The 24745-nt window shown below is 38.6% G+C and overlaps 2 protein-coding genes across 2 annotated transcripts; one reads left to right on the forward strand and one right to left on the reverse strand.

Annotated features, from left to right (window-relative positions):
• The first annotated feature begins 532 nt into the window (after positions 1 to 532).
• Positions 533 to 1525, forward strand: LOC128515700 (trace amine-associated receptor 13c-like). The gene has a single exon (XM_053489828.1). It carries the CDS (start codon positions 533 to 535, stop codon positions 1523 to 1525), a length of 993 nt encoding a protein of 330 aa, XP_053345803.1.
• Positions 1526 to 4261: 2736 nt separating this feature from the next.
• On the reverse strand, positions 4262 to 5489 carry LOC128541560 (putative nuclease HARBI1). Its single transcript, XM_053512036.1, has 4 exons — positions 5057 to 5489; positions 4906 to 5021; positions 4713 to 4824; positions 4262 to 4635 (listed from the first exon to the last, which is right to left on the reverse strand). The coding sequence occupies exons 1-4, from the start codon at positions 5487 to 5489 to the stop codon at positions 4262 to 4264; spliced, it is 1035 nt and encodes a 344-aa protein (XP_053368011.1).
• Between the last annotated feature and the right edge of the window lie 19256 nt (positions 5490 to 24745).

Genomic DNA, 24745 nt, shown 5'->3' on the forward strand with positions numbered 1-24745 from the left:
TTTCATGTCTATCACGCACGTTAGTTGTTAGTTGTTGTTGAGACACGGAAGGATACAGAAAGGTGTGGAGCACACAAGCTTTTGACCGTGAGACAGTAAGCTAAAAGGAATACAGTAAAATAAGTTGTTGTAACTGTAATCTATCGAAGCTACAGAACACAGCAAGCGACTTGTCGTGATTACAGTGGATTTATGCCAGAAACTGTAACAACCGTTGTACTTTGATGTTGAAAATAAACAAGAAACAAAGAAATCAACTAAACGTCTGGGGTCGTCAGTGACACTGTGTAACAAAAGACACGCGTCAGAACTTGTAAATAACTTGCACGTACACAAGGGATTACATCATATAGGTTTTATTTTGCTGTCACATAAACTCGGGGAGTGTGACTAATTTGTAAACTATAAAAGCATCAGAGCAGTTTGAGCCACAGTTCCTTTGATTGTGACTTTTTACAGTTAGGCTTTTACATGAGTATCAAATCTGAGGTATTTCTGTAAAGCATTTAATCATTCTAGAAATTCTATATTCATGAATCTGAGTGAGAGTAACCTGTCTGGTCGCTGTGAGCATTACTCCTGTCCAGAGAGATCTGTATCTCCTGCAGTTTATGTTTTACTGTATGTGTGTTCAGCTGCTGTGGTTCTGCTAACAGTGTGTGGAAATATGCTCGTCATCATCTCTGTTTTTCACTTCAAACAGCTTCACACACCGACAAACACACTTGTGCTCTCTCTGGCTGTGTCAGATTTCCTCATTGGTGCTTTAGTGATGCCGCTATTGTTCATCTGGACAATTGAGTCATGCTGGATATTTAATACAGGCAGCTGCATGTCTTTGATGATCACTTCTTTTTTCCTAATATATCAGTCTGTCTATAATATTGGTCTGATTGCTGGAGATCGGTATTTGGCTCTGTCAAACCCGTTTTTTTACACAAACACAATTACTGTAAAAATAATGTGCATTGTGGTTTCTACTAACTGGTGTGTGTGTCTTCTATACAATGTAGTGTTCTCTCATTTTAGTGGAAGTTTCACGAGTTCTGTAATGTGTCCTGGTGAGTGTTTCTCAGTTCCAAATGATGTTTGGACTGTAATTGATCTTATATTTTCATTTATATTTCCACTGTCTGTTATAATCATATTGTATACTCGTGTATTTGTTATAGCTAGGAAACATGCCACAGCTATCAGAGAGCTTAATAATCACACACGACCTAAAACACAGAAAATCACCTCACATTCATTGAAATCTGAGAGAAAAGCAGCTAAAGTCCTCGGCATTTTAGTGTCTGTGTTTCTGGCCTGTTTACTTCCATATTTCATTTACAGTTTATTAGGTGATGTTATTGACCTACAGCTAGAAATTTCTCATAAAGTCCTTGTAATAATGTATCTCAATTCCACCATTAATCCATTTATTTATGCTCTGTTTTATCCTTGGTTTAGGAGATGTGTTAAAATAATTATTACTCTGCAAATATTCCAAACAGACTCTGAATTAATCAATGTCCTTTCATGAAGTATCACTTATTTTAAAACATGCTAAAATATTCATACATTTTAAATAATAAAGTTAGTATAGCATATAATACACTGTAAATGTATTTTGAGGTAGAGAGGTTTTGATTACTTTTTTTCTCTACGTGCGATTTATAAAAACATTTACAAGATAATAAAGAAGGAATGTAAAAACATATTGTTAATAGCCTTGAAATATTGGTTAATTATATTGTTTAGCATGCAAAAACACATTTAATTTTTAAAGATCTTTAGCACTGTACACCAAATTGTACTTCAAACTGTATTCCAGTTTTACATAGAGCTGCATTAAAGCAGAACAACTGTAAAGCTATGTAAAGAGTTTTACAGCATTGTTTCAGCTATATGTACCTACACACACACACACACACACACACACACATATAGATTGTATTATACTATATATATATATATATATATATATATATATATATATACACACACACAATTTGGGTTGAACCATCATTTCCCTGTTTATAAAATACTATATTTTGTATTAATTAGGTTATGCAAATGCAATACATAGCAAAAAGAATTTGTACATTGGCATTCATATTTACTATTTAAATTATGTTAATGATAGGAATGAATGAGGCTCAGGTTGTCACACACTTACTGAGTTGTCTTATACACAAATTTAGAATAATCAGTCTGAGATTTAGCCGCAGTTACCTGTGGGGTATTGCACAAAAGTAGAATTAAGAAAGCCAGGATAACAGAACAGTCGCGGCTTGACCTAGTTTAATCAGTGCATCCTGGCTTAATCCGTTGCACGTTTGCTGAACTAGGATGAGAACGCGCGGATATGTTAAGCCAGGTGTATATAGTTTGGATAAATGCGCGTTCATGGTATTCTTAAAAAGATCACGAAATCGATCACAGAATCACCGATGCAAAAATGGACAAAACTCGTGCGGCATACTTTTCGCCTAATGAGCAACAGCTTCTTATGGAAACGTATGAAGAAGTGAAACATATAATATGTAAAAAAGGCAATACAGCTGCTGTAATAAAGCAAAGAGAGAATGCCTGGCAAACAATAGCGGACCGATTGAATGCGTAAGTAGTCCAAATAACCAGTGCTCCACTGAAACCCTCATAATTACAATTCAAGGAGTTACTTGTCATTTTCAAAAATAATTGTATACTTTGCCTTAAATGTGTCCAGTGGACATGCATTTAACATGAAGAATAATTGCAAACACTTACCCACTATGTGCATCTATTTGATATATTTAGTTTATTTTATGTCTCTAATGTGTTTAATCCTTTTACTCTTATCTATTTGTATGTAGGTTTTGTTTCTAATTAATTTGATGTAATCTATAATCAGATAATTTGCTCTATTTTTATCCATCAAATCTATTTTATCATTTGTATCTATCTATTCCTCTTAAAGAACAAACATGTCTGGCCAAAAAAGGACTTGGCAGCAAGTCAAGATTAAATACAAGAATATTTTGCAGGCTGGTAAGTGACTTGTTTGCTGAGAACATAGGTGACATGTTTGCTGACATTTTATTATCTGTGCTGATTTTAGCCATAAACAAAAAAAGTCATATTACTGGTACGGGGGGTGGCCCTCCAACCCAAGACTTCACCCCAGCAGAGGAGCTGGCCCTGGACTTAAATAAAGGGAAGCCAGTGATTGAAGGGATCCAGGGAGGGACAGCCACTGACTCTGGCCCAGCAAGGGATACTGGCCTCTTCATACAATGTACATTATTGCCATACTACTGCGCATGGAAAATATTGAAATCCATTTATATTTTGTTATGTGGACTGTGTGACTTTGCTTTACCTTGCAGTGGCTGGTAACACCCTTACACTTTTGGAGCCACCAGACTATGATTTGCCGGTGAGTATTCTTTATTAAATCATTGGCTTTGCGTGTTCTGTCAAAAATATCAATACCAGTAATGAATATGGCAGAGGGAAGCCACATCTACAGCAGTGGAGTGCACTTCTGCCGATGATGAGACCGTGTCGCTGGACTCTAGAAGGCTCGAGGTATCATGTCAATTTTGTGGAAATGGACACATTTTTTAAGTTTATAACAGATAAGAAGTCAGGGAAGTGGTACTAATAGAAAATATCATTTGTTAAAGGATCCTGACATTGGGCAGTCTGATAAGCAGCCTGGTAACATAGTGAGTATTGCCTAAAGTAAATTTACATTATGCAAAAATTGTGCTATGCTAACAAAAAGGTGTTCACAGAATTCACAAACTGTCAGATATCTCTACACAACACATCTTAAGAGACAGATCGAGCTGACAGAAGTCAAGATTGATGTGAACAAAAGAAAGCTGCAGGACATGGACCTTGACATGCAAATTAAACGCAAGACACTGAGGAAACTAGAACTGGAAATCCAGAAACTACAAACAGAAGTAAGTGACTTCAGTTCATACTGTAACCACGACTGTAACCCAATGAATTAATCATCATAATTTGTTCTGTCCACAGCTCCAAGCTGACAAGTGATAACAGCAAAATAATAAAAGAAAAATATTCCAAAACCATTGTGGTCTTCTACAATTTTTTTATGACTGTCAGGTACACTTTATAGTGATCGATCCAGTGAAGTGGAACTAGAATTTGGGAAGATAACCACAGTGTGTGCTACTGATGCCAAAAAAAATGCATGTACACATGAAAAAGTTATATAGCCTACATTATCCTTTATCAAGGGATGGGCTAAATCAAAACTAAATTAACTGAAATAATTTGCAATGTATTGTTCTCTAACAAGTCTACCATTTCTGTTATCTGGGAATATGGCAGCATTGTCCCAATCAACATCCAAAGCAACTCTGGGAGCCCTTTCTTTTCTTAGGCTGGCAATATTGTGCAGCACTGTGCAGGCAACAGTCACGTCACAGGCTCTGTCTGGGAAGACCCTCAGGTGGTGCAGGCACTGAAATCGGGATTTCAGGAGGCCGAAGGTCATTTCAATTCGAGCCCCGGTTTTGGCATGGGCATGTTTGTAAGCTTGCTGTGCTGGGGTTTGGGGGTCTGTAAGGGGAGTCATCAGAAATGTCTCACAGGCATAACCTTTGTCCCCCAGCAGCACACCAGAGAACTCACCTGTGAATACAAAACATAATTCTTACAAGTACTGTACTCTTGCTGTTCAAGGTGCTTAAAAAAATGGGGTGGTTAACCTAGAGAGAGTCTCTGGTAAATTGTACTGGCCCGAAAGATTCTGGAGTCGTGGACTGAGCCAGGCCACTTTGCCTCTAAATTTGTGATAAGGCAGTCAGCATCACAGATCATCTGTAACAATATATAGCCTATTAAGGTAATTTAATGCACAGAATAATTATGTAGCTGACAGTAACCATTACTTATTCTTACCTGAACATCGACACTGTGGAAGGATTTCCTGTTCACATAATCTCCCTCATGTGCCCCTGAGGGGCGTTGGATACGAATATGGGTGCAATCCACTGTACCAATTACATTAGGAAAAGCTATAACACAAAAAATCTGTTATTATTCATGTTACCTGCAATCTTGTAGAACTCCTCCTTGATGTGGATGAATCTTCTGTGGCCAGGGAAGGTGATAAATATGTGCACAAGAGATTTCAATGCCAGACTTACTTTTCTTATTGTGCGGCAAATAGTGGCTTTATTGAGGTTTTCTGCATCACCGACAGAATACCGAAACATGCCACTTGCAAAGAATCGCAGTGCTATGCAGACCATCTGTGGGACAGTGAGAGCATGGCTCCGTGCGGTCCTGTGCTGTATGTTTGGACCCAGCAACCTACACAAATATCTGATGCCATCACTTGAGAATCTGTACCTCACAGTCAGATATTCGTCTGAAAAGGCCAATGGGTCTGCCCTATCTCGGAAGACTCTTTCATGCCTGAATGCTCTTCTGAGTATTAAAACTTCCTCATCAACTACATCATTCAACAAAGGGCAAGCCATTGTGGATAGGAAACACACAAATCTTTAGTCTATATATACTACATATTGACCTCGTTACAGACTTAATTGAAACCACATTTGCAAATTCAGGAGCCATTTCTTATTATCTCATCAACTGCAATAAAATATAATATATTGATATTTTTTATCATTCAACAATACATTTCTACTGTATACTTGCATATATAGATATACATAGTCTATATTCTATTTCTCATATTGTATAGTATAGTTCTTTTGCACTGTGTTGGCATTCATTGTGGACAGCAAAGTAATAATTGCTCAGGAAAATGTGCTTTCCTCACTGGGTGTTTTAAATCTCTTTAAATCTCGAATAATATATATATTCATCAAACCTCTGACAGTGAAATAAACAGCAGTTTTCAATAATAATTAAAATAACAGTACGCATAAATAAATGAATGACAGTATATCTAGTTTTTTAATGCAGGACCATGAAATGACTAAAACACATTAATATCTAGTAGGATTTAGGGAGGAACTAGCCGATAAATCACTAAGATTAATCTTAGCCTGGTTGTTAGCCTGCTCTGGAGCAGGCTAGCTGCAAAGTGTAAATCTCCATAGTAACTTAATGTAGATTAATTTAGCCTCCCTTCATGCAACCGAGTCAGGGCTAAATTCAGCCCGGATAACCAGAAAATCCCAGCTTAATTCCTTATCTTGGTTTGTGCAATACCCCACTGTTCTTGGCAACATGGAATGAAACACACAGTGGTATTTTACTCTTTTATTCCAGTTCAAGGTTTGATGTGTTGGACACACTAAAATGCACAGTGATTAAGAGTGATTATATCTGTGATTATAAAGAGTAATTATATTTCTGGTGCAAAACAGTCGGGTAAAAGTTTTGTATAGCCTTATAGTGGAACAGAACGAGCATAAACAAAGTGACTGTTATGACTCATTCCCTGCCTGTCCATCTTTTCCTATTCTGTCACTTTTCCCCGTGTGTTCATGTTTTCCTTAGACCATCATGTGTCCTATCCCACACCCCTGTTTTCGCCCGGTCTGCACACCTGTTTCCCATTTTACTACTTATTACTTTACCATTTACGCACGTGCTGTGTGTTGCTTAAACTGCTGGATTATTTTGTGTGTTTTGCTTTAATTTTCTCACATTTACTTTCTCATGCTTTCACATTGCCCAGTTTGTTTTATTTCGTTTTCTCGTTTCTCGTTTTTTTGTCTTACAATTTGGATTTAATCACCTCAGTTTTTGATTTCCGGGCTTTCATCTTGCGCTTCCTCATTTTGACCACCGCTCTTGTTTCAAGTTTTTGGATTATTGCTCCACTCTTTGATTTTGCCTTTTACCGAGCTATCGGTTTGCGATTTGGCTCAGACACTGATTCCCCAATGTTTGTTTCTCGCTTCCGCATTCCAATCACGCTGCTGTCTAACATTGTGATCTGCATTTGTGCTTGGATTGACCTCATTCTGCTCCGCCGTGTCAAAATAATCCAGCCAGCAATATGAATCCAGAAAATTTTGACCGCATGAGATCAGTGCTAGAGAGACATGGTGTCCTCCTTGGAAGCAAACCCTTGCTGATGTCACGATCAAGATCCGACAGCTCCAGCTCTCTCCGGCGTGATGCTGTAACTTCAGCATATGACGTGAACCATGTCTCCCCTGTGACAGCCCTGCCGAGTGGAGGGCACCTGCTTCTCCTGCGGTAACTCTGATCATTTACTTAAGAACTGTCCAGTAAGGAGGCTGTGTCCTCAAGTTCATCTGGGAGCACTAAAAGGCATGACCCCAAAGAGATGTCAAGACCAGCGCTGACTGCTCTCCTTCTTTCTCATCCATGGACAGCAGATTCACCTGACACAGGCATTGATCAACTCTGGTTCGGACTGCATTTTTATCAACAAGCCTCAGCTAAGGCTCTGGGAATCCCTGCACTGCCCTTGGAGACCCATCTTAAGATCCAGGCTATTGATAGGAGCCCGCTCTCGCAGGACTACTCTACTTGGCCTCAGGGTCTCATCTTCCCATCTTGCTCCATGACCTGCCTATGAGCTTCCTTGTGCCTCAACCCAGCCTCGGCAGAGGAACCACCAGAGCTCCCTCACGTTACCCCAAAGTACCACGACCTCAAGGCTGTTTTCTGCAAATGGCACGCCATTCCTTTCCCCACCACACTGGCCTTACAATTGAACCATTGATCTGCTCCCAGGGAGCAGATCAATGGTGACACACTCTGTCACCCAAAAAATGCAAAACCATGGACCAGTACATCACCGAGTCCATCACGGCGGGGATCATTTGTCCTTTCTCCTCTTTGGCGGGAGCTGGGTTTCTCTTCGCGGGTAAAAAAGATGGTTTCCTTCACCCACGGACATGAAAGATCTGGTACCGCACACTAATAGCCACTCCCTTTAATCTCCCCCAAGGAGCCAAGCTATTTATCAAGCTTAAGGATCTCCTTAACACTACAGTGTTTGTCTACCTAGATGACATCCTGATCTTTTTTGGGACCTGACGGAGCATCAACATCACGTCCGGCAGGTGCTACAGAGACTCCTAGAAAATAACCTGTTTGCTCTCACATTCCCCAGTTCGTTTTATTTCATTTTCTCGTTTCTCGTTTTTTTGTCTCACGATTTGGATTTGATCACCTCGCTTTTTGATTTCCGGACTTTGATCTCGCGTTTCCTTGTTTTGACCACAGCTCTTGTTTCACGTTTTTGGATTGTTGCTCATTCTTTAATTTTCACGGTTACTGATCTAACGCTTCCCCTTTTGACTACGGCTCTCATTTTGCTCTATGCTGACTGATTTCCCAGAGTTTGACCCTCGCTTCCGCATTCCGACCATGCTTCCGCATCTGTGCTAGGATTAACCTCATTCTGCTCTGACCTGTGACAGAGACAACAGGTTGTGTAGAGAAGACATGGATTTATTTAACTGGGTTAAAATCTTTTAAATGGTCAGGCTAGCTGAGGTGGAAGCCAAGGAAGCGAAGGGTGCTTTTTTAACCACTTTGTCTGTGAACCACTGGTGTCTGTGGTCATGACAGAGAGAAAGAGTGAGTTATTGGGACATGCATCTGGATTGGGACAATGCACAATTAATGTGAATGTATGCACGTTGAAGTCAGGGTTGAAGTTTATCAGGTGGCTCTTCAGCTGCTGAAAAGTCAACTTCATTTCTGCCATTCACAAAAACAAAGTGGCGATAATAGCTTGCCAAACCCCAAAATGCACACATCTGTATCTTTGTCATCGGTTGTGGGTAGGCACACACTGCTTCAACCTTATTCTCTTAGGGTTTTATTAATCCATGGCTGATTCTGTACCCCAGATATTGTGCTTTAGTAAGGCTAAGATGGCCTTTCTTCTTTCACCTAAGACTTGCCAAAGGTGGAGAAGCTGGTTTTCCCAGCGGGCTTTCGGGACTTAATAAGGACACTGGTGGATAATTATACTGTAGCGGTGTTTTACTGTCATTTGTTATCAGTTTTGTGGGCTCCAGTTCAGTGGAGAGCATGTCCTTGAACTGTTAAATGGGTTTTTTTAGCTCTTGGTTATGTGATGGGGACAGGTTGTCTCGTTGTTCTACCAGATCACATCCATGTTTCTTATGAGAGAGTGGCAAGGGCTAAAATACATGTTAATGAGTGACCCTTGTTTTACATAAATTAATATAATACAGCTCAGCATTTTTTTAATCTTACCTGGCTGTTGCAGTCTGTAGTTCACTGGCCTGATGCGCTCAATGACACTGCCACTAGTCGAGAAAGTTAATGGTGGGTACCAGGAGGAGCACTCGATTGCCTGGCTAAAATTTACATGCCTGTGCAGGCTGGTCATAGGCTTTATGTTGCTTAGCCTGTGCTTTTTCCCTATCCTTGCGTATGATGTGGAGCACACAGTTGATCTTTGACTGCATCTCCTGAACAAACAACTGAGCGAAAAGGGGACAGCTCCTCCTCCCATGTCTGCCCACTGTTGTCCACTAATCATTGCAGCATTCTCTTTAATGTCTAATTAAAGCCTTCTACCAAAACTTCAGTTTGGGTGATAAACAGTGGTGTGGATCTGTTTGACTTACAACAGCCAATAAACATATATCATTAGTTTTGACATAAAAGGCATACCTTAATCTGTGAGCAATGGTCTTGAAGGTGGCCTTTCGAAGTGTAACGGGTTCGACCCTATGTTGCATGGGCAGCACCATGAACGGACATGAGACGAGGGTTTATGGGGAAGAGGGGCATTTTATTTAGGTACAATGGGGAATGAAATGGTTAAAAAAGGGGGGATGGATAGAAAGGGAAGAGAAGATTGTGTACGTGCAGTTCTGGGGGCAGTGCCATGCTGGCAATGCAGGCACACAGCTGGCAATAGGTGGCGGTAGGCGGAGTGGCAGAATGGAGCACACAGAGGCAGCGCTCCTGCACACTCACATGACAGCACTTCTCCCGCTGTCGATGGCTGGCCTGGCCCCTCGCAGCTCTCTCTGGGCACAGCCTTAGGTAGGAGTCCTCGCTGACGTCCGTCAGCTCTGCGGCTTTGTTTTGGCTTTGGGGGCCTTAACACAAAACCCCTCGTGGCTTTTTCCTCTTCGGCAGCGGGGCTGCGAAGATGGGCTCGATGCGGGAGTGAAGGTGGCGTGGGAGCTTGCGCAGTTCTTTCCCACGCTGTTCTCAGTGCGGAGATCAAAGGGCAAAATTCCATTGTCCCTTGTGTTCGTCATATTGCCCCACTCGCATACCACTTTCCCCTGCTCCACCGCATCGAGTACTTCCCTGACCGATGGGTGGGCCAAAGAAACAGCACACACAATGTCTAGGAGATCTGGGTGCGAGGATCTTCCAACACAGACACATTTCATAGGTGCCGGCACACTCACATCACAGCAGAGACTGCTGACACTAATCTCTCTCGCAAATGTGGGTTTTGTGGATTCTGGTTTGTTGTGCATGGATTCATCGCAGAAAGGTTCCATGCATGGTAAATGCTGCACGTTTTTGTTTATTAGAGTGGCGAGGTAGCACAGTGGGCTTCACGCTGAAGGCTTACCTCTTTCTCTTGTTTGATGGAGAGTATGGAAAGCTTGAACTCATTTACAACCTCTAGCTGTGAGCTGAGGACCTTCTTCCCATGGAAGGGAGCACATAACTCGGTTAACAACTATTTGTTCTGTGACTTTGCAGGCCATGGATGAATTTATTGATACATGATTCTGTGCAGACGATCCTAATAAACTTGCAGTAGAGCCTTAGTGTCATAGATCCAGTGGCTGCCTGAGAGCAGAAAAGGCCATGTCAAGCTAGAATGTCTTCTAATCCTCTGCTTTCTCCCCTGTGAACATAAACTAAGCCTGCTACTTCGTCTAGAAAGGAGGGGAATGAGAATCATGCTCCACTCCTGCTGTGACCATCCTTCCAGTTCCAGTGTCCACACGAACGTTTGCAAAAAAAAATTAACGTCACCATGGAGCATTAACTTTGTAAGCAGGGTTTGAGCTTCTCTGTGAGGGTTGGGCAGAGAAGTGCTTTCACCTCTGTAGTGCTAAAAGAAAAAATGTATTATTGAAAAATAAGGGGAAAGTGTGTCAGAGAGAAATCTCAGTGAGAAAGAGAGTGTCAAGTTTGCAAAGCATCAATGACACCAGAGTGGTCAGAGATTATAATCTGCCAGCTGGAGAAAGTTAAAGCTTCCCACCACTCTCTTGTCTGCAATGAAGCTGGCAATGGTGCTGAATGCGCTTCCTTTTTGAGTAGCGTGAGGAGCTGTCACAGGGTGCTGGCTGTACCAGCACTGCTATAACCTATAAAAAAATTTTTTAAGTTGCTAAAAAGGCCATATTTCAACCATCTTTGTGTACATGACTTCTTTTACACATGTGGTTTAATTATTCATTTATTAATTTAAATAGTTATTTTAACCAATGAATTTTATTAATATAAAGGCCACACAGGAATACACGCAGGATTAATTATCTGGTGAGCAATTACTTGTCCTTTGTTTCCAGCAAAGCATGATATCATACAGTATTTATTATGCTGTCACTCAAACTCAGGGAGTGTGCCCAATTTATAAACTATAAAAGCACCAGAGCAGTTTAAGCTACAATTTGTTGATTATGACTTTTTGCAATTAGGTCTTTACATTGCTATCCAATCTGAGGTATTTCTTTAAAGTCTTTAAAAATTGCAGAAATTCTGTATTCATGAATCTAACAGAGTTTAACCAGTCTGATCGCTGTGAGCATTTCTCCTGTCCAGAGAGATCTGTATCTCCTGCAGTTTATATCTTACTGTATGTGTGTTCAGCTGCTGTGGTTCTGCTAACAGTGTGTGGAAATCTGCTGGTCATCATCTCTGTTTTTCACTTCAAGCTGCTTTACACACCGACAAACATGCTTGTGCTCTCTCTGGCTGTGTCAGATTTCCTCATAGGTGCTTTAGTCATGCGGCCATTGTTTATCTGGACAATCGAGTCATGCTGGATATTTAATATGGGAGCTGCATGTCTTTAATGGGCACTTCTTTTTTTCTTTTTAACCAGTCCATTTATAATATTGCTCTGTTTAAAAAAGAAGTCAAAAGACATAGTAAGATTTGTGATGTGAAAATGTACTATGTATCATTTATTACAGTAGAGAGCTGTTAATAAAACATGTTTTGTCTTTTTGTAATTTATAAAAACTTTGATACGAAATCTATTTTTAATGTCACATCTGAAGCATTGTACTGTAAATATAGTTTTTTTTTTAAGTTCTGCAACATATAGGTTTTTTTGAGAGTTCTGCAATGTGTCTTGAAGAGTGTTAATCAGTTGTATCAGTTATATTTCCGCATCCTGTCGAAATTATATTGTATTATACTCAAGTTTTTGTGATTGCTAAAACACGATTGATAATAATTACGCTTTTAATAATTGCACAGCCCAAAACACAGAACATCAACTCATACTTTCTCTCAGCCTCCATACTATCTGAAAGAAAAGCAGGGTCTGTGTTTCTGGTGTGTTTAATATAATATTTTATTTACAGTTTATTAGCAAATGTTATTAAACTAGAGGTTGCAATTTTGGTTTATTTTAATCCCAATAACAATCTATTCATGTATGCATTTATATTTTAAATTAAATTAACATTATAAATTTTCTAAACAGACTTTGCAATAATAAATGTTCATTCATAAATGTACTCATTAAACAGGATGAGAGCACTCAGTTTAACTGGTAGGGGGGGGGGCACATCAGGTACTTTAGCTACATGATGTAAAAAAAAAAAAATGCTCACCATATAATATTGTACACACAAGTTTTAAAATTTAACCAGATCATATGTCTGGGCAAAACATGCCAAAAAATGCTTCACTGAAAACAGATATAATTAAAACAAAATAATGCTAGGTTATTACTTACAGTTATACCTACTTTTTTATGAATGTATGCACACTTTGCAATATTTTTACAGTGAAACCTTGGATTATGAGTAAAATATATAAATACATATAAAAATACATAAAAATAATTAAGACAAAATATAAAGTAGCAGGCACTGTGTGTGTGTGTGTGTGTGTAAAGCCCCTCCCATCCCGAGGGAGAGTGTATGAACCGGCACAGTGTCAAATTACGCAAGTGCGCACACATAAGAGAGGCTGAGGGAGAAAATGGATTTTTAACTTTTATTACACAGTAAACCTTTTATTTTTATTTTATTTCAATCTCTCATAAACAAACATTAACGGTAAGACTGAACATCGCTAATGACACTAGTGTGAGCATTTAATAACGGAATCACTGCTGGAAAGTAAAACAAATAAACAAATGAACCGCATGTTACTTTTAAAAAGAATCGCGACGGAGCAGAGTTTCTGTGAGGAGCAGAGCGTGTGTGTGTGTGTGTGTGTGTGTTTGCGCGCGCACAAGAGAGAGAGAGAAAGTGTGTGTGTGTGTGTGTGTGATGCACGAGTAAGAGCGGTAAGTTCAGCAGCTAAGCTTCTAATACAATATTGTGCAGTTGACCGTAGAACAGCCGCAATATCTCGCATCATCATTAGGCCTCGAACAAGAGCCATTAACATAAATATGCGTGCCATGCTCTAAAGGAGCGAAAGATAAATCAGAGAGTACTGCCGAGGTAGTGGTGATCTCATGTAAACAGTCATGATCAGCCCAGTCTGGTTGGGTCTGATCAGGGCCACAGAGTGTCATGAGACGGTGTAAGAGTACAGCCGGAGTGTTGGGTGTCGACATTGATTTAATAGCTAGATTATGTGTGGCACAAATGATAGCTTTGTATCCTAAATGACGTTAAGCTGTCATCTGCTGTGTTTAACTATTATTAATATTATAATATAGTTTGTTATAACTTGGTGAGATGAGTGTAATACTAAGGGGTACAAGAAAACAATCTTTTCAGCATGACAATTAGAGCAAAGGCAGCCACAGCTCGCAGACAAGCAGGAAGTCCTGATGCTACAGGATCTAGGGTTTTAGATAAGTATGCAACTGGCCAATAAGACCCGCCATGATCTTGGGCTAAGACCTCCGCTGTGACCCCCCCTCCTGCCTTCAGAGACATATAGGTGAAATGGCTTGCCATAATCAGGTAGACCCAATGCTGGAGCTGAACTTAGAGATTGCTTGAGGTAACAAAAAGAGTCCTTTATCTCATATTTCCATGTGATTTTGTCTTCTTAAGTTAAGGAGCATGACTGGCGCAATATCTTATCATAGTAGGAACAGTCAGGAATGAACTGCCTGCAATAGTTTATAAGTCCAAGAAAGCTCATCATTGCTTGCTTCGTGGCAGGTGGATGAATCTCAACAACAGATTGTATGCAATCAGCAGATAATGTTTTTGTCCCTGGGCAACTGTGAATCCCAGATGGGAGACCTGCGGTAAGCAAAATTGAAGCTTAGTGAGTGAAGCCTTGAATCCAACATCAGCCAGATGTGTCAGCATGCGCAGTGAATGTTTGCAACATAAGTCCTCAGTTTCAGCTGAGAGGAGGATGGGAGGTGGGCTTTCTCAGGCAGGGTCAAGAAAGCCATGGCATCTCTTACAACAGAGGAGAACACAGCTGGAGAGTCTATGAACCCTTGAGGAAGACGAGTCCAGGTCAGTTGTTGATTTTTGAAGGTAAAAGTGAATATAAGCTGTGTCTGCTCACTGACAGGGACACTAAAAAAGGCAGAACACAAATCAACTATGGTAAAATATGAATGATTTGGAGGTATTGATGTCAAAATGGATGGGACATCTGGAACGATAGGACTGGCAGGAATTAACAGGTGTATTGTATGGAGATTGGGTAGGACACCTACCCAAACCACCGGAACTAGGACACCTTGTTGTATTAATGACAAAATTACTTTCTCAATACCTGCCTCTTTATCACAACAAATTGATGATGGAAATGCAAATTTGGATCATCTGGGCTAGTTACAGGAAGTTGAAAAGTTTTAGAGCATGAAATTGGGACCCCATCAATCCCTACAGAGGTGAGAGTGGATGCTGAAACAGGGCTGCGGTACTTAGAACCACTAAAAGAAGAGCATTTAGCTCCAGTGACTACCATAAAAGGATAAGGAGTACCATTAATATTTAGCATTAATGATCCACAAAACCTACCCATTTTATTCAGTTCCAAGTTCAACATACTCACTGTGGGGTTCCTGCTCTGTGGGCAGCCCTATGGTAAAATTCCCATTGTGTTTTAACAGGCCTGGTTGGGCCCATAGTACCTGTGGTCTGATGCATTTGGTGAGCCTGTGAAGTAGAAGAGACATACCCATTTCCCATATCGTTTTTTTTTTGTCTACAGTCACATGCCAAATATCCTTCTGCCTTGCATAATAATAATAATTGCATATTGTCTGTTTGCATTGCCGTTCCCAGTGCCCTAGTTTATTGCATCGTTTGCACCTGGCAGGATGGCGTTTGGTGGATAGTTGTGAACCATGATCTAAACAGCGGAAAGAGTTTAATTAGAGTTACCGCTGCAGTTGGCGATAAACCCGGAGCATCCAGATCATGCACCTTCCGTCCCAGGAGTTGTATGTCAGGTTCATTTTCGGTTCCTGCTAGAGAAAATTGCTGTGGATATCAGATAGAGTTGAAGGTGAAATATTCCATCTCTTTTCTCCACATGTAACAAAGGGATATGCATTATTGGGTGTTGTAGATGTGAGACAGAGACTATTAGTGTTCTTTGGTCTTTGTAATGACTTATCTGCCACAGTGGGAACACCTCTTGATTTTACCATATCATGGCCCCCACCATGAGAGTTATGTGTCTCCATGGTTGAAGAATAGCTAGGGGGAGCAGAGACAATAGGTGATTCCACCTTAGTAGTGAGAAGTAGGAAAAGCATGTATAACTGGTTTGGAGTTATGGGTGAGTTTACTCACCATCCCACTTCGGTTTCAAATCACGCCATGTGGTAAATGCTTTTTTTTTTTTCATATATTGAGTGTCCCACAGTGGATCACCATAATCTTGATGAATTTAAAGATAAGCAGTAATAATGTCAGCATTGTCAAATGAACCTTCTCTAGGATAATGTCTCCAGTAAGAAGAACCCTCTGTCCATCCATCCCAATTATTAATGAAAGGTTAAACCAAAATTAATTTATTTTAATTACGGGTAGTTTGACGTTTTAACAGAATGTATAAGTATATATTTAAAACTGAAAATACTGTTATGTGTTATCAAATTCATGTGTCTCTACACCTTTGGTTCACGTGTCTCTACACCCTATAGGTTCAAAAACTTTATAGTCCTTAAACTATAGGTTCAAAAACTTTTCTGACCAAGGAAGGAAGTACAATAGCAAAAATAATGCTTAACTTACCTTCCTGGAGAGAAAAGGAATACATTTGGAATCTGCATCTACATTTTCTGTTGCATGTATAGAATTAGTTTCAGCTGAAACTCATGATCAGGGGTGTTGGGGTACTTATGTAGTGATAATTAGTTTCTGCCAAATCATTAAAACTAACAATAGACTATGAGAGGTGGTTGGAAGGTGTTACTCTGAATATAAACAAACTAAATACAGCTTTTTTTCTCAGAGGTAAACAGAAAAGTGAAGTTGTTCAGCTGTTTAGTGTCACTATGTCATAACCAGTGAAACAACGTGGACTCATCGCTGTGCTTGTTGTAACTGAAAAAAACGCTGCAACTGTTCAAAGTCTTTCCTCTCCGTGACCGCTGAAATCCGACACGACACCACGTTAGGCTACGTCTTGACTCATTTGCATACCGACGGTCAATAGATGTTGACCGAGGGCTCAGGGGAGGTGTGTGTGTGTGTGCGTGTGTGCGCGCGCCTACTTCGTGTACTTTTATAAACATATAAACAAACAACATACAGCTTTTTTTTCTCAGAGGTAAACGGGAAAGTGAAGTTGTTCAGCTGTTTAGTGTCACTATGCAGATGTTACACTCAGTGTAGTTACTGAAATCTTTGGTTTAGTTCTCATTCAGTGGCCACACATCACTTCCACATTTCCCTCGCTTTTATTACATGAACATAAGCAGTGAAACATCCCGCAGGTTTATAATACACCGCGGCCAAGTGAACTGATTAGGCGCGTGGTCCGTTGCCTAGCAACACTGAACGAAACGAGACATATTCGTTGTGTTTGCTTCGGTTATGACATAGCATAGTTTATTATTTGCTGTAGTAGAACTGATTTATTCAAATTTAATATTGTTTTAGCGATAATTTCACGGAAGCGAGTTCAGAACTAAATTGCTGCTCCGAGACGTTCAGAAGCTTCAAATAGAATGAACAAACTAATAACATTTTCTCCGTACGATATAAAATTAAGTATAGCTTTCCTTTTTGTTATAGTACGAAGCCCCTAGATGGACAAAGGAGGAGAAAAAACGGCAGAAAAAAGTCAAAAACTTTGGGTTATAATTCCAAACATGACTTGTTTTTCCCCTCTTCGTTTGTCCCCTTAGAGACTCTGTAGTAGGTTTTCTCAGTTGAATATGAAAAAAAGATACCGCTTATTATCAACGCGGGAATGAATGGCGCATTGTCCAAGTGCAAGTTGATCTTGGAGCTAAACTATTTGCTTTGGGTGAAAGCGCCATCTAGCGATCATTGTGTGTCAGCAGCAGCTTCCCATTCAAAACAATAGGCGGTCAAATGACCGCTGAACCGCGCTTTTAGTAGGTGACACTGGCGCGGCGCTTCTAGTGTTAAATCACAGTAGCAAGTAACTAAATCATATAAGTAGCTAAATCAATTTTCTAAGCTAAGTTCTGATTTTTGAATAAGAGATACCAAATAATTTCTCATAAATATCATGCAAAAAACATATGTTTATTCTGACAATAATCACATCCAGACCTAAAAAGATTATTAAACCGCATAGCATTTGAACTGATATCTAAAAGGTTTCCCAGTTTCTGAATGTTCTTATAAGCACCAATAAGGCAATTATAAGCAAGCGTTGTAAGGAATCTCTTGTCTTTTACAAGTGACACTTGCACGATACACAACCAAACACTAAAGATGACATGAAAAGAGTTTTAGAAAAAAACCCTGAAAGCAAAAGGTCCAGTCGTCATGGAGAAAAATATAGAGAACTCAATTCACTGCTACAGTCTCTACGTGTAATCAACCTAGAAGATTAAGATCAATTTAATTTTATTCGTATAACAATTTAAAAAATTGTCATTGTCGCAAGCAGCTTTACACAATCAAAAGAATTATTAGTACGATAATTAGCTGAGGGTCTGCTACATACAGGATTAATGCTCTGGCAAGTAACTACTAGCCTGCCTACCACAGTCTATCCCATTTATTTATTTATTTATTCATTTGTTTAGTTATTTTTACCAATGACTTTCATTAATTTGTTTGGTTTGATTAGCTGAGGCCATAGTAAATCCCAGAATACACGCAGGATTAATTCTCTGGTGTATAATTGCTAGGCCTTTGTTTTCAGCAAGGCATGACATCATACAGTATTAATTCTGCTGTCACTCAAACTCAGGGAGTGTGAGCAATTTCTAAACTATAAAAGCACCAGAGTGGGTTGAGTCACATTTTGTTAATTTGTTTGATTGTGACTTTTTACAGTTAGGGCTTTATGTTGTTATCATCTTTAAATTTCAAACACTTTAAACACTGGAGAAAATCTATATTCATGAACCTGACAGAGTTTAACGAGTCTCATCTCTGTGAGCATTTCTCCTGTCCAGAGAGATCTGTATCTCCTGCACTTTATATCTTACTGTACATAAGTTCAGCTGCTGTGGTTCTGCTAACAGTGTGTGGAAATCTCCTTGTCATCATCTCTGTTTTTTACTTTAAGCAGCTTCACACACCAACTTACATGCTTGTGCTCTCTCTGGCTGTGACAGATTTCCTCATTGGTGCTTTAGTGATGCCGCCATTATTTATGTGGACAATCGAGTCATGCTGGATATTTAATACAGGAAGCTGCATATCTTTGATGGGCACTTCTTTTTTTCTACTAAACCAGTCAGTCTATAATATTGCTTTGATCTCTGCAGATCGATATTTAGCTCTGTCAAATCCATTTTTCTACACAAACACAATCACTGTAAAAACAATGTGTATCATGATTTTTTTGAGCTGGTGTGTGTGTCTTGTATACAATATACTTTTCTGTCGTTTTAGTGGGAGCTTCACAAGTTCTGTAATGTGTCCTGGAGAGTGTTTTTCAGTTCCGAATGGGGTTTGGACTGTAATCGATCTCATATTTTCATTTATATTTCCACTTTCTGTTATAATCATATTGTATACTCGTGTATTTATGATTGCTAAGAAACATGCCACTGCTATCAGAAGGATTAATAATCAAACACAGCCTAAAACACAGAAAATCACCTCACACTCAATGAAATCCGAGAGAAAAGCAGCTAAAGTCCTCTGCATTTTAGTGTCTGTGTTTCTGGTGTGTTTACTTCCATATTTTATTTACAGTTTATTAGGCGATGCTATTGACCTACAGCCAGAAATTTCTCATAAAGTTCTTGTTATACTGTATCTTAATTCCACACTTAATCCCTTTATTTATGCTCTGTTTTACCCATGGTTTAGGAGGTGCGTTAAAATATTTTTTACCTTGCAAATATTCCAAAAGGATTCTGAATTTATCACTGTCCTTTCATGAGTTATTACTAATTATAAAAACTGCCCAAATATTGCTAAATTACAAATATTAAATGTTAATACACTACTGAATTTAATTCACTATAAGTAAACACATTGACACTATATAATACACATGTACATTATATACATTATAGTTGTTTGCATGGTAATATTGTGATGTGAAAATGTAGCATGTATCTTTTTCAACATTTTTCTTCTTTTTTTTCTTGTAATTTATAGAAACCTTGATACAAGATGTATTTTTAATGTCACATCAGTAGCATTGTTCTGTGTATGCATGTATATAAAAGGAGTTTTTTTTTTTTTTTTCTTTTAGATTTTTGCAATGGCAATAGCCTGGGAAAATGTTCAAGCATTCTAAATGAATCTTTGTTTACAAATCACTTTGTTGTATCAGTTATATTAACACTTAATGTTATAAATATATTCAATCATACTCAAGTTTTTGTGATTGCTAAAAACATGATTAATAACAATTAGGCTTAGTAACAATTAGGCTTTGACTTCATTGCATCCCTTTGACTTTGATTATTGCTTTGCCCCTTATGGTTTGTTTGCTTGTTTTTTTGTATATATTTTTGTAAATATTTTCACTTTGTGTTTGTGCACGCACCAGTAGCAGGGGTGTGGCTGCTATTTGTTTTGGGGAAAAGGGAATTCATTCACTGTTTTTGGTTTATGGTAAGGTACCTGTATTTTTGTTTGTGTTTTGTTTGCTAGGTAAATTAGCTTATCAAATTCAGATACCTGTTTTGTTTATTATTTTGGCCTGGGTCCTCCCTGAAGCTAATCCTGGTGTGGTGTTTGTATCTTTATCTTCATTTGTTTTGTGTTAAGTAATACAAACCTTGTCTTTTTGCCAGCTGAAGTATCTGTCCATTTCTTTGTTATATTACACAATTATATTCCACGTTTTCACACAGCTTAAAATAGAACCCCGAACCAATCATTTGCTGTATGGCCCAACCCTAGACTGGGACGTAACAATATTCTAAACAGGCTTTAGCATAGAGCATTAATAAATGTTCATTCATACATGTAGTTTGTACTCATGAAACAGGATGAGAGCACTCAGTTGATGAACTGAGAGGAAAAAACATATTATTATAAACACATTGGGTACTTTAGTTACATGTTGGAAAAAAACATCGATTCCAGCATATAATAATGTACACAAGTATTGCCATTTAACAAGATCATATGTGGGGGCAAAGCATGGCCAAATAAAATAAATTGCTTTAGTGAAAACAGGTAAAATAGTGCGGGGTTAATTACTAACAGTTATGCCTATTTTGTAATATGCGTATGTGGAAAAATGCATATGAATAACCTTATTTAAAGGCAAGAGATATGTTGGCATTTAACCAGTGAATTGTTAAATAAACTGAAGAGAAAATGTATGTGAATATAAAATGTTAATTTATTTGCTCTGATCTGTTATTAAAAATACTTAGGTGTTCATGCTTTATGAACATGCTTTATATATAAATAATTATATATATATATATAAGCTACCGTTCAAAAGTTTGTGGTCACTTGCAAATTTCTTTGTTCTTGTTTAGTGATTTATTTTCTATATTTTACAATACTGGGGATTTTAAAACTATAAAATAACATATAGAATTATGTAATTATGTATGTAACTACAACAAAAACAACAGTTAGTTGTTATTTTAAGACACAGAGGTCAGCCTTTCTGTAATAGTTCTTGCAAGAACAGTATTGTCAAGTGCATTTGCAAAATCCGTCAAGCACCATAATGAAACTGTCTCTCATGAAGGCCGTCCCAGGAGGGCGAGACCAAAACCTACCTCTGCCGCAGACGAGAAATTCATTTAGAGTTATCAGCCTGAAAAATGACCAATTAACAACCAGCACCTCAGATTAGAGGCGTTATGAAGTCTTTACAGAGCAGAAGTAGCAGAAACATCTCACCATTAACTGTTCAAAGGAAATTAATGCATTTTTTGGACGCCTTCAGCATTCCTTTACAATGTAGAAAGAAATAAAATTCAGGAACCATCATGGAGTGAGAAAGTGACCCCAAACTTTTGAATAGTAGTGTATACACCTGCTACCTACAGTAAAAGTGCTATTAGGGCAGGATTTGCATTTAAAATTCCACACCCTTCTAACTCCTAGTGATGATTATCATGTAATAGTAGATGAACTGATTATGAGGACCTTCTACTACACATACTGTTATTCACATTAGAATAAGATTGGGTGTTTTTTTGGTTCTCAGAACAAGGTGCAGATGAATATGCTCTGCAAATGGCACATAGTATTGTTTGGGATTCTGTATTAGGATTCAACTTTTGGAGGGGGATGTGACTGGTAACATCACTTAGCTTTGTCTGATAAGTATGATTTTGATTGATTAGTGTTTAAAAGGGTTTTTAGGCACTTTTTAAAGAGAAATTAGGCTACGTTTACCATGCAGGTCTAGATGCCCAATTCTGATTTGTTGCCTATATCAGATTTTTTTGACCGTCTGTTTACACGTTTTTTTACGTTCAACTATGACTCATATCTGATGCACATGTTAACACTCGCCATGGCATCTGAAACATCGTGCATACTTAAAGGGAGGTTCTTGTGCTACACACTAGCCAAGACAGACAAAGGTGAAGTATGCTTGACGCTCTGCGATACAGTATATGCAAAGTTCGCGCAACGTCACCATGGTTTTAAAACAGAGAAGTAAAAAATGGCATAATTGCAGCCTGCGCATATGCTTCATTCACCAAATACTGATTTCTTAATGTTATTTAGCCCAAATAAGCATTTAAAAAAAGGGGCTGGGTGCTTTTTCGTTTTCCATGTCACCTGCGATGTTATTCCACACGTGCTTCCACTGGAGAATAACATTACGTCATTAAACCGCAAAAAAGTTGCAGTTTTAATGACGAACAGAACACAATGACTCAGTAAATCCGATCTATCTGTTTACACGACAATCAAATCAAAGCAAATATCTGATTTATATCTGATTTACTTCCACATATGAAGGAGGCCTGAAACCGATCTCGAAATATCAGAATGCATGCCTTTTTTTCCTGTTTACACGGACATAGAACATATCCGATATGTGTCAATTCTACCCCTTACCCCTACACTTAGACCTACCTCTCCATTGGCGCGTTCACATGAAGGGGTAGGGGTGTCTCATTTCTCTTTTGGTTGGGGGGGTAGGTGTAAGGGGAAGGGCTAGATAGCCCTCCAAACGAAGATTTTTTGGGACCTCACTTCAAACGAAGGGCTAAGCGAAATTTTCAAGATGGCTGCTCACTCGAGCAAGCAGACCCATAAATGTAAGTAGATTTTTGCCATTAATAAGGATTTTTATGACATGTTTTCATTATATGTATATTACCTTTAGTCTTGTGCTTGTGTTTATGGTGATGTTCTGTAAAGATACTTTGCAAAAAAATCGCTAAAGTTTGCTAGCGGATAGCACCGATTGCACGATATTACAAAAATGTATTTTTATGTCATATACACTTTACTCCATGCTACAAACAAATATGAAAGTTTAGTAGTACAGCAGTTCCCGAGAATTTGATAACGCATTGTTTGTTTTACTTACGGCCATATGTGTACATGTAAATTACCGCTGCTTACACTATTCTTACTGATTGCAACGTGACCACAGTTTTGTAATTCATATTCTGTATAGGGACGGCTGAGGAAACCCGAAGGCTCATCCGTTTTCGTGGTAAAAATTACCAAATTTTTTTTAAATAAAAATACGGCGCAAAAAAACTTTGGGAGTGAGTAATCTCTACATGCTACAGTGCTTTTTTTCTGTTCTATTGGATACATGCATTTTATTGCTGTTTATATATAACAGGACATTAATAAAAGACCTGGGGTTGGAGGGAATAGTGACGGGCCAACAGGCATAAAAAAAATGGTAGAATTTAAAGAAGAAGTATAAGGTAAGTAATGTGGTGTTATGACAATTATAGCAATTAAATTCTTTGCAGTCATTTCACTGCTTGTTTTACACCACACAACCACCCACCCACCTACACACACACGACACAAACACCCACATGCTGGAGAGGTAACAGCTGCTACATGGCAATATTTTGATGACATGCATGAGGTGTTGGGTGCCAGACCTTCTGTGGACCCTCCTGTGGTGGTTGCATCACTCACTGATGAGGAACCAACAGCAATCGTCATGGTAATGTCTTAAATACAATGTTTTTATGGTCTGTGATTTGTTGTTTAGACGGCAGATTGTAGCTGTTTTATAGAAGGTATGCATTATAATATATGACCATATTACCCATTTTTGGACTTAAGTACTTGTTTTGATCTTCTAGAAGATTGTTGAACCCAGTACTGCCACTGCAACAAGCACTACAGAAACCTCACCTTTGCCCAATATATCTGGAGCCAGCGCAGCAGCCCCCACAGCCATAGCAAACCCCTTAACTTCTTCACCCAGAAAAAAAAAATAAATGAATCACATTGTGGACTTTTTAGTTGCAGAGTCCCGGAAGGAGCAAAAACGCCACGAAGAGAGTGAGGCCAAGACCGAGAGGTTCCTTAATCTTTTTGAAAAAATGATTGATAAAATGTAGTTGTGTTTCATATCTTTTGCACCAAGTTCTTCTAGTTCTGCAAGCTGCACTATTGTTCACAAGTTTACAAGTACAACATATCTACAGTAGGTATTTGTTGTTAGTAATTTAAATGCCATTTTTTGTTATTATGCCATTTTATATTTAATTTTCTTTATGTTTATATACATTGAAGTGCAATATTTATTTAAGTAATCTGAAGGGCATTTACATGCCTGTTTATATTAAAGTTTTATATATTTGAGGCAATAAAAAGCAATATTGACTATAAAAAAAGTGTGTCTGGGCATCATTAATAATACAAAGCGCCATAAAGAAATAAACCATATAATATGTATGAAAACATTTTATTATACAGAAATGGATAAAAGGCATGAAAAAAGTTATTAGTGTAGCAACGTGTAAAAATATACACTACCAGTCAAAGATTTAGACACACTTTCCTATAAAAGAGAATAAAGAAGTTTGTCCAAACCTTTGACTCGTAGTGTGTATATATAGTATATA

Source organism: Clarias gariepinus, chromosome 2 (genome assembly GCF_024256425.1).
Source record: "Clarias gariepinus isolate MV-2021 ecotype Netherlands chromosome 2, CGAR_prim_01v2, whole genome shotgun sequence".
Taxonomy (NCBI): domain Eukaryota; kingdom Metazoa; phylum Chordata; class Actinopteri; order Siluriformes; family Clariidae; genus Clarias; species Clarias gariepinus.

Bases quoted from the DNA above. Each gene is read 5' to 3' on its own strand.
- LOC128515700 (XM_053489828.1), top strand. From the start codon at position 533: ATGAATCTGAGTGAGAGTAACCTGTCTGGTCGCTGTGAGCATTACTCC.
- LOC128541560 (XM_053512036.1), bottom strand. From the start codon at position 5,489: ATGGCTTGCCCTTTGTTGAATGATGTAGTTGATGAGGAAGTTTTAATA. The intron at 4,825-4,905 runs GTAAGAATAAGT...ATATTGTTACAG, and splicing joins TCCACAGTGTCGATGTTCAG to ATGATCTGTGATGCTGACTG. The intron at 4,636-4,712 runs GTTAACCACCCC...TTGTATTCACAG, and splicing joins TTACCAGAGACTCTCTCTAG to GTGAGTTCTCTGGTGTGCTG.